The sequence below is a fragment of the Abramis brama genome, assembly GCF_963993115.1.
Source record: "Abramis brama genome assembly, chromosome: 12".
In the NCBI taxonomy this organism is placed as follows: Eukaryota; Metazoa; Chordata; class Actinopteri; order Cypriniformes; family Leuciscidae; genus Abramis; species Abramis brama.
This window is the reverse complement of record NC_139974.1, coordinates 40,870,361-40,880,762: the sequence shown is the minus strand read 5'-3', so window position 1 is coordinate 40,880,762 and position 10,402 is coordinate 40,870,361. Positions and strand designations below refer to the sequence as shown.

Sequence of the window (10,402 nt, the reverse complement as noted above, 5' to 3'; positions counted from 1 at the left end):
AATGTAACAAATTATTATTATTATTTCTTATTGTATTGCTTCTGATACCTTTTACTTATACTTTTATAATGGCTATTATTGATCATTAAAACTGACATTTAACAAAGAGAGACAAGATTGTGTTTTATGTGTTAATATTATATTTAGTATGTATTATATTAGAGGCAGAGAGGTCAAGACCGAACTAGTTTGGTATTGAGAAACTGTCATTTGAAACATTTCGACACAGTTATGATGTAACGAAGCCTAGATTACTGAAATCATGTGACTTTGGCAGTTTTATAAACGCTCTGAACCACTGATTCGAAACCGAAGATTTGAAGAATCTGAAGAATCAGTGTTTCGACATCGCTCATCACCAACTACAGGTAACAAAGGTTTTTGGCTCCATCGCATGTTTCGATCTGTGCATCTGAGACGTAGACACAGACCAGTGAAAAGGGTCTCGTTCTGAAGCAAAAAACCTGAAGAAAGAGCTGGAGTAGCGTTTGAGGCTAGCAGTGATCAGAGCTGGAGTAGCGTTTGAGGCTAGCAGTGATCAGAGCTGGAGTGTGACGTAGGGGTCATTTCCGTCTTCGTGATTCTTTTGATAATTATGTCACTGTAATGTGTTAGATCAGTGAAATAACACAGTGATACTCTTAAGAAAGCTTTAATTTGATGTATGTCTCTTTTTGACGTGTTTGTATGATATAAATGTGAAATTGAATATATTATTATTCGTATGATTGGTCATAATATTCCTCATATGAATAATATATTGGATAAATAATAAATATATTAATTGTTTATAAAAATATTATTAATTCCATTTATGAAGCCTATTATATAAAAATGTAGAATAGAATATCATAGTTCTAATAGAGGCTCATTGTAACGCAGTGTGACAACATGCCCCGCCTGAGCAACTGGGGTTTAAACATGACGAGTGTTTCTGCTGGTTAAATCAGCATTAATGAACAATCTCATATGGAAGCTTTTTTCTGCCACAGAATAAAACATTTTAAAAGATAAAATTGCGCAATTGCGAGATATAAAGTCAAAATTGCGTGATATAAAGTCGCAATTGGAGAAAAAAAGTCTGAATTCTGACTTTATAAGATACAATTGTGACTTTATTTCAGGCAATTCTGACTTCATATCTCGCAATTCTGACTTTATTTCTCAGAATTGCGAGATATAAAGTCAGAATTGCCTGAAATAAAGTCACAATTGTATCTTATAAAGTATGCAAACTCACAATTGTGAGATAAAAAGTTGCAATTATCTTTTAAAATGTTTTATTCTGTGGCGGAAACAAGCTTCCATAGATCAGTGAAATTACACAGTGATACTCTTAAGAAAGCTTTCATTTGATGTATGTCTCTTTTTGGTGCGTTTGTGTGATATAAATGTGAAATTGAATATTATTTGTATGATTGGTCATAATATTCCTCATATGAAAAATATATTGGATAAATAATAAATATAGTAATTGTTTATAAAAATATTATTAATTCTATTTATGAAGCCTATTATATAAAAATGTATTTTGTATAAAAGCAGATCTATTGCTGAATTGTGAAGGTCTTCTGAGACTGAAGTTGATGCACTGATGAAATTCAGGTGAGTTGAATGTTTATGCACTTTCTATAGAGCATGATATGCAATGGAGGTTTTACTAATAAAACTAAACTTGTGTTTCGACAATTCAAGTCAGTGTGTAAAGATATATTATATAGTAGTCTAGAAGTGTTGGACTCAGAGAAATACAATAATGACAAAAGAACATTCAACAAGAACCAGTTATATTGACAATTTATCGCTAAATAAGATTTAAAAACAATTACAAATATTGCTAGAAAATACTGTTTATTGTCAATTATTCTAAATAGCATTAAATAACACTGAACATTTAATACTTTGCAACACTCTTAAATTGATCTTATGATTGTCTGATTTCCTTACAATACCTCGGTTTCTCAAAACAAAACTAATCTAAGGAATCTGAAAGTAGGAAGTTAAAGGAGAACTGCGGTCAGTTTTAACATTTTTTTTGTAAATTTGGAGTGCTGTCAATACAGAGAACAACGACAAAAATCGGTGTTGCCTACACCGTGTTATCCTCTTTTTAAAATTTGCACCCTGTTGACTTCAATGGGGAAAGTTTTAAACCTGCTTTTAGCCTCTTAACATCCTTGATGTGTCATTACAAGTGCCCAGCCAATGTGAGTGATTCCTTCAGAGTTAACACGGATCAATCTGACTGCAGTAGATGTGAAAGATATGAATAAAAATGATGTTATTTCAGCCAGCGCAAATACCTGTGTTTACATCCTGTTTACGGTCGAAGTCCATAGTAATCGATTGTCGAGTTCACGCGTGTGATCATAGGTACTAAACAATGTTAAAATTGACCGGAGTTCTCCTTTGATTATTTGCAATTACTTAAGCACAACAACATATCAATACAAATCTAAAAGAAAGAAACATACAGCAAACAGACAGACAGTACAGGTACATTTGTTCAGGGTTTGTGAATGTAAAATTACAGCAAAATAATGATTAGGGGAGTGCCATTGTCTAGTACAATAATGTGTTTTGTTTCACAGTGTACTTTTTTCTTGATTTACCCCGAAAGAATGGAAGTGAAATGTGACAACATGCCCCATAGGTGGGGATCATTATAACATGACCATATGACAGATTCAAATGTTATCTGATATAGATATAAGACAAACACAAATATTTTCTCAATAAAATACAATTATTAACTTTTTCATAAAAAATAATATCATTTTTTAAATAATTAAAAATAAAATATTTTTTGAGTTTGACAACAAACACAGCTATAGCCTACAGCATAGTTCAAAACAAAATAATAATTTATCATTTCTGAACATTGACTCTCATTCTTTATTCTCCTTTTTCTCATGGTTTCTCAATAGAATTCATAAAAGTATAGAATAGAATATCATAGTTCTAATAGAGGCTCATTGTAACGCTGTGTGACAACATGCCCCGCCTGAGCAACTGGGGTTTAAACATGACGAGTGTTTCTGCTGTTAAATCAGCATTAAAGAACTATCTCAACTGTTAATTAACAGATATAAGATTAAAATAATATCAGATTTGTCTAATTTTAAATAAACACAAAAAACAGAGATGAAAAATGTACATAGGCTAAGTAAGAAATTTACTTTTGCAATTGCAATTTTTTCTATATATAGTGTTGATACGGCAACTAATAAATACACTAAGAGAGACCTAGTGTGTCAGATATTCTGTTCAGCTTGTCGACTGATAGGTTTGTTGCTTTATTGGCCTGATATGTGGAATATAGTAGCCTATTGCCAAAGCATTTTAATTATATTTAAATACAGAATAGAATTACACCACCATAGAAAAACAAACAAATAAACATTCAAACAAACAAACAGAAGAGGAACAGTTGATGATACAAAAAACAGCCGATAATATCACTTTCCTTATATTAATTATAATTATTTACAGTAAACCATTTTATCATTACAATACCAATATACTGTATATTCTATGTTTAAATGAGGAGGAGAAATTGAAAATGATTCCTTCATATGCTGATATGAGATGTGTTGTTATGTCTTATATCAGGATGGACATGCGTGTGGTTTTGTTTCTAACACTTTTTACTGGGATGTGTGCCGCTGGTTCCACAGGTACGTTTAGATTAATACAAGTAAAAATGCCTGGATTTAAAAATCTCTAACCATTGTGTATCGTAATCAGATTAATTTATTAAAATTATAGGATGAAAAATGGTTATTGAAAATGTGTTATTTATTTATTTATAAAGACTCTATGGTATATTTGTTTTTTTGTACTTGGTAATGTGTTTATAACTGTAATTATTGTAAAGGACACACCATCTTGCTCTGATGATTCAAGTGAGTGTTCTTCATTAATTTGAATGTTGTCAGTAACACGTATATAATATTCTTACTGAATATTTGGTAAGGGATAATGTCCATCATCAAGACAGTTACCGCAAAATAACCCATGGCTACTAGCCAAAAATAAATGATTTTGGACACAAAATATTGATTTGAGTTTAAATATTATATTAGCTCACTTGTAAAAAATGCAAATCTTCTTTGATGAAAAATATTCCAATCAAGGCAAACATTTAAGGGATAATGAACAGTCATTTACACAATTTTTACACTTATGTGTTTCAAAAGTATTTATTGAGTCCACATGTCATGCAAACAAGAAACTCTGCTTCTAACCACTCAACTTTGCGATGCTGTTAGCGAATGTTCATTGGAAATATGGTTTCAGGAAACACCGACCATTACGGTGTAAAGAGCAATCATTCAGGCAACAAGATGAACACTACTGTCTTAATACTAAAAATACTTCAATGCAATCTGAATATTTCAATACAATTAATAACTATAACAGAGACTCAACTGGCACCAGTTGTGTTTGTGTGAAACGAGAGAGAGCGGGTCCACAGCGTGATACAAGAAACATTAAAGAAAGGCCGGCTCCAGAAACCCGGATGAGCTGTGTGTTATCCAGCGTTACTGTTGATGACGTCATTATCTGGGAATATCAGACCTCGGAATGTCGCGACTGACCAATCAGGATCAAGTATTCCAGAGAGCTGTGAAATAATCATTTGGATTACATAGTTTAGCATTATCTTGCCAATTTTATTGGGAAAAACACATTAAAGTAAAAAAAGAAAAGTTATTTATTATTTTGTGTTAAACAGGGAATCTTGCTCTTCGAGCCACAGCTGTCCAGTCTTCCACATACAGACAAGCTTCCAGATACCATGCTCAAAATGCTGTCGATGGCAACAGGGATGCAAATTACAATCTGGGGAAATGCACTTCTACTAATGCGGACAAAGACCCCTGGTGGAGAGTTGACCTGGGGGGAGTCTACAAGGTAAACAGGGTTAGAATCACTGGTAGTAGAGAATATCCAAATTTTATAAATGGAGCTCAGATCCGTATCGGCAACAGCCTGGAAAATAATGGCAACAATAATGAGCTGTAAGTATTATCTCTATCTTAATACCCTTATTAAATTAAATTAATTAGAAAAATGTATTTTAATATGAAAACTTGCCTTTGACAGGAGTATATTTAATATGCTTTTTGCCGTTTTGATCCGCCCCTCTCTACTTCTCTGTGTCTTCACAGGGCTGCAAGTATTGGGTCAATCCCAGCTGGAGTCACAAAAACATTTGAGTTTAAGCCTATTAATGGACGATATGTGAATATTTTATTACCCAGTGACAGTACCTTTCTCATTCTGTGTGAAGTCGAGGTGTTTGCAGGTAAGGGACAGCGAGAGAAGACTCTGTGATAGAATTTGTTTATGTTCTTATTAATGTGTGTATAACTGTTATTATTTTATTAACAGAAAAGTACACATCAGCGTACACTTATGTTCCAAGTGAGTGTTCTTCATTACTTTGAATGTTGTCAGTAACACATAATATAATATAATATTGTTACTTAATATATTCTTACCTATAATATTCTTACTGAAAATGTGATAATGTGAATCAACTCAGTTGTTATTGCAAAGTAAACCCTGAAAGGCTGATCAGGACCCCGTCTTATTAAATTGCTACTAACCACAAATATATATTTTTTTGACACAAAGTATTTGAAAAAGAGTTGAAATATTATATTAGCTCACTTGTAATAAACGTAAAGCTTCTGTGAAGAAAGAATATCCCTAGCAAGACAAACAAACAAGTTCAAACAAGACAGATATTTAAGGGAAAATGTACAGTCATGTACAACAAATTAATAATTACATGAACATATTGATTTGAGATGAAACTGTTTTAAATTCTTGGCCGTTTATTATCTTAGAATCCATTATGGTGTACAAAAACTCATTCAGGCAATAAGACGAACACTACTGTACTCTTAATACTATTATACTTCAATACAATCTTAATATTTGAACACAATTAATAACTATAACAGAGACTCAACTGGCACCAGTTGTGTTTGTGTGAAACGAGAGAGAGCGGGTCCACAGTGTGATGCGGAATGTCACGACTGACCAATCAGATTCAAGTATTCCAGAGAGCCGTGTAATAATCATTTGGATTACATATTTTAGAATTATTTTGCCCATTATATTTGCATTATACTTTAGCACATTAAAGTGAAAACAAGAAAAGCTATTGTTTATTTTTTTTTGTAAAACACAGGAAATCTTGCTCTTGAAGCCACAGCTGACCAGTCTTCCACATACGATCAAGAAGAAGCTCAAAAGGCTGTCGATGGCAACAGGAATTCAATTCTGAGTGTTGGGTCATGCACTCACACTAATGCGGACAGAGACCCCTGGTGGAGAGTTGACTTGGGGGAAGCCTACGAGGTAACCAGGGTTAGCATCACTAATCGTGGAGATTGTTGTGCAGAGAGGATAAATGGAGCTCAGATCCATATCGGCAACAGCCTGGAAAATAATGGCAACAATAATGAGCTGTAAGTATTGTCTCTCTCTTAATACCTTTAGACATTTACTAATTTAAATAACATTATTTTTGAAAAAAATATTTTAATATAAAAACTTGCCTTTGACAGGAGTATATTTAATATGCTTCATGCAGTTTTGATTCGGCCCTCTCTATTTCTCTGTGTGTCTTCACAGGGCTGCGACTGTTGAGTGCATGTCACTTGGAGAGACAAAAATATTTCAGTTTATGTTTATTAAGGGGCGATATGTCAACATTATTATACCTGGGCGCCATGAATATCTCACACTGTGTGAGGTTGAGGTGTTTGCAGGTGAGCAATAGATGGAGAGAGAGATGGTGTGTAGACATTTGTACTATATGTTCTATATGTGTATTTTGCCTTAATAAATGTTTTCTGATTTCATTGCCAGATAAATTAGATTGAGAGGATGTTACGCCACAGTCCACTGATCCTACAAGCAAAATACCAAACTTCTGTTTTCTGAGCAATACTAATATTGCACTTTTTTCATTGTTTTCATTTTACCTGTATGCACATTTTATCCTTAATTTATCTTAAGATAAATGATAAGTTTCAGTGCACATTCAGTAAAGGTTTGAAATGGTTATAAACACACCTGATTCTTAACCCCAGTTTGATCCAGGGTTTGTGTATTTACCCATCTCTGCTTTCTACATCAATAAATGACTACAGCATTGCATGTTGTATTGCATGTTTCTAGGTCAAAAAAGAGAGGCTTATTTGGATATTTACAATGAGGAGGAGGTATAGTGTTACACAGCTACCCATCTAGGGTTGAGGAGCTGGTAACAAAGAAAAGAAGAATTACATTTTATAAAAAAGAGAAAGAAAAAGAAAACCATGGAGAGAACGAGGATTTCCAACCTTCTGTCCCAGAATCAACAACACAACCACCAATTCAGCCAATATTAACTTTCAACTTTCTGTTATAAAGAGAAAAAAGGCTCAAAATCAACAATAACCAAACCAGAAATATCAATATAAAAAAGAATAATAATGAAAATAGGGGCAATAGCTTCAGGCCAAAATAACAAACAATACGAAAAACTAGCCCAGAAATCTCTCTAAATTACCTGGAAAAAGATAATCCAGAATAATAATTTCTAGTTTCTAGTCAGCCTGGAGTCTAACAGCTGAGGTAAAGTTTTTTTTTTTTTTTTTCACATTTCTGGGTTCCTCAGAAGTGGAAGGCGTAGTTGGGAAAACTTCTATAGCAGTGAATGAAAGAGTACATTAAATATATATATTTTTTGTGTTCCAATTTGTTCAAATAGCAAAAGTAAAACGCCACAACAGCGTTTTCACAACTTTCAAAAAGAGTAAGAAAATAGCAGTCGGAAGAGAGAAAGTTGTCAACTTTGTCACAGCCGCGCTATTTGAAACGCCCTCACAGCAGCGTTAAGTACTTTTTATGTAATATAATACAAATATAGTGGTATATGCGTAATTATCTTTTATTGTGACAGTATGTGGCAACATGTACGTTAAAAGCACATCTTTTGCACTAAACAATGATATTGCAATATTCTAGACTCTTACATGTATCTAACGTCACACTTACACTATAAAGGCCCTTTCACACTGGACGCGATTTTTACACACGAATAATTCGCGCGATGGTTTTATTTTTTGATCGGCTGTTTGTGTAATGAGTGCTTTCACACCGAACGCGAATGTGCTGCGGCGAAAAACGTTTTTTTTTTTTTTTTTCGTTTCAATGTCGATTTTTTTTTTCCTTTTGCGGCGACAAAAGACTTAGCCAATCATATACTACATGGACAGTGATTGTGTGGCGTAGCATTGCCAACCAACTCGGTTATCCTGACTGTGAGTATGTTGTGTGATAGTTAGTCGTTGTATAGTCCTGTTCTGTGTAGGCTAGCAGGCTAAACTACATTTGGGATAGAAAGCAAATCGTCAAAGATAGAGATAGAGACCGTGTTTACGCGGCTCATGTGATGGGTTTTGACGCGAACTATTCGCACACGAACTATTCGCTTTTTCGTTATATATTTTTGTATTTTCAAATTACAGATGACTTGTATTTTAATTAAATACTTTTTTTACAGCAGTATTTTTTATTTTATTTAAATACATTTGATGAGTAAGTATTTGTTATTTGTAATTAAATACTTTTTGATGTATTTGTGCCAATCTGTAGTGTGATACAGCATGCTGAAACACTAGAGAGCAGCGACAGCAGCAGCGACTCTGAAAACAGCTAAACAAATTGTATAGACATTATTACAGAAATGAGTTATCACCCTGAATTGTAATCTGTCTGTTTCATTAATTGTTTTGTTTTTTTGTACAAAGTGCTACTTATTGTAACAGTTTTAATCAGTAAATACTTTTAAACCTACTACACTCATGACTCCTGTGTGTTTTAGTTTTTTAACATTTAGTTGTCAGTACCTTTGTCTCACACTCCAAACACCAGGATTGAACAGTAACCAGCCTAACCCAAAATCCTCAAATCCCTTTTTTTTATTTCGATAGAATAAATAAAGCTATCCCACTTGTGAAAGAATATTAGAAATACTAGACATTGCAATACAAATAGATATTGCATAAATATGCAAATGATATACTGTACATACAGAAACAGAGCCGTATACAATTAATATCAGTTAATGGTAAACTTCTTTCTTGGCTCTTGTTTGAATTGACAGGCTATTATAGGCTTGAAAGTAAATTCCCTCTAAATGTGTTATGGGCCATGAGGACTGACTGGTTAGTGAAAATGATCAAAATATGATTTCATCTAGTAAAAGTTAACTTCACAATCACATGGTAATTTGTTTATTGTAACAACAACAAAGGGAAAAAATGCTACTGATTACAAATGGAATGTTCAATATTTTTGTCTTTTTTTTGCCTACCTATGAACTAAGAGGCATTGTTAACTCTTACATTCTAATTACATGTACATCAGATGAAAGCTTATCTTCCACTCTTTTGAAAGGTGTGCTCAGTTTGTTGCTAGCATAAAGTATCAGGGAGATATGGCTCACGATTCATGAATATGATTAAACCATTTTAGCATGTTTGGGTGATTCCGGGAGTTAAAGCCGAATTTGAGGTAGCATTGTTTTGACCCTAATTACAAGTTTCCAGCAGCTTGTTGACCGGGTTGTCCACCCAGGTTGTGATCCTCAGACATCACAGATTTCATTTTTATATGACAACCTTTTACAGCAGCCCATGTCTGATTTTCTAAAAAACAGGTGTTTTGCCCCCTGGGTAGGAGGTCATTAGAGAAGTAGCTCTGGCAAAGATACAACATCTCTTTGCGAACATCCACATACCACAAAATGTCCTACGGGACATGAATAATAAAACAGTTGAGGCCGTCAGGAAATGGCTGGGTTTGAACTCACATTCCACCAGGGATATAATCTTCCTCACACAAGGAAGGGGGTCCCAAATGTGGAATGGACTTACTCCACTACAAGATTAACACACCTCATCAGCATGCTTAACAACGATGATGCTGCGGTCAGAGAGCTAGCCAGAGCCTCCCTCTTTTTGGACCTCAGGAAGAGAAAGGTCCCTTTGGCCACAGGCAACCAAGACAGCTTCCTAGGCTTCAGGAGAAAAAGTAACGGTAAACTGGACACACAAGCCGCAGGTTTTCGGAGTTCGTTCAGACTGGCCGGACCTAAACGACCTGTGCAATAGACTGGCAGTTAAAATACAGTGGTCACAAAGCAACACACACACTGCACCAGAGGTATCTGACGCAGTGGTCACAGAGAACAACAGCAAGACGACCCTTACTGAACATCATACAGATGGACACAAAACAACACTGGACTGGACTAAGAATGCAGGGAAAGTTGGCATTTCTTGACTTTGCTGATCACTCTACCTCTCATTCTGCAGTAGGGGAGGATATTCTC

General features: G+C 34.3%; 1 protein-coding gene across 3 annotated transcripts; it reads left to right on the top strand.

Moving 5' to 3' along the window:
- Positions 1-246: 246 nt before the first annotated feature.
- On the top strand, positions 247-7,179 carry LOC311093310 (uncharacterized protein). Of its 3 annotated transcripts, none has more exons than XM_084130617.1 (9): positions 247-368; positions 1,543-1,605; positions 3,613-3,677; positions 4,739-5,024; positions 5,175-5,311; positions 5,398-5,430; positions 6,206-6,485; positions 6,652-6,788; positions 6,889-7,179. In XM_084130617.1, exons 2-9 carry the CDS (start codon positions 1,595-1,597, stop codon positions 6,900-6,902), a joined length of 963 nt encoding a protein of 320 aa, XP_083986743.1. In that variant the 5' UTR covers positions 247-368; positions 1,543-1,594; the 3' UTR covers positions 6,903-7,179. The 3 variants fall into 3 exon arrangements, with proteins under 3 accessions (XP_083986743.1, XP_083986744.1, XP_083986745.1); XM_084130618.1 differs by having other exon boundaries at positions 256-368; positions 1,546-1,605; XM_084130619.1 differs by lacking the exon at positions 247-368 and adding an exon at positions 397-556 and having other exon boundaries at positions 1,546-1,605.
- The last annotated feature ends 3,223 nt before the right edge of the window (positions 7,180-10,402 follow it).

What these genes read in the sequence shown, in the direction of transcription:
- LOC311093310 (XM_084130617.1), top strand. An exon ending in AATGGCAACAATAATGAGCT is followed by an intron (nt 5,025 to 5,174) that starts GTAAGTATTATC and finishes GTGTCTTCACAG; the next exon opens with GGCTGCAAGTATTGGGTCAA. An exon ending in TGAAGTCGAGGTGTTTGCAG is followed by an intron (nt 5,312 to 5,397) that starts GTAAGGGACAGC and finishes TTTTATTAACAG; the next exon opens with AAAAGTACACATCAGCGTAC.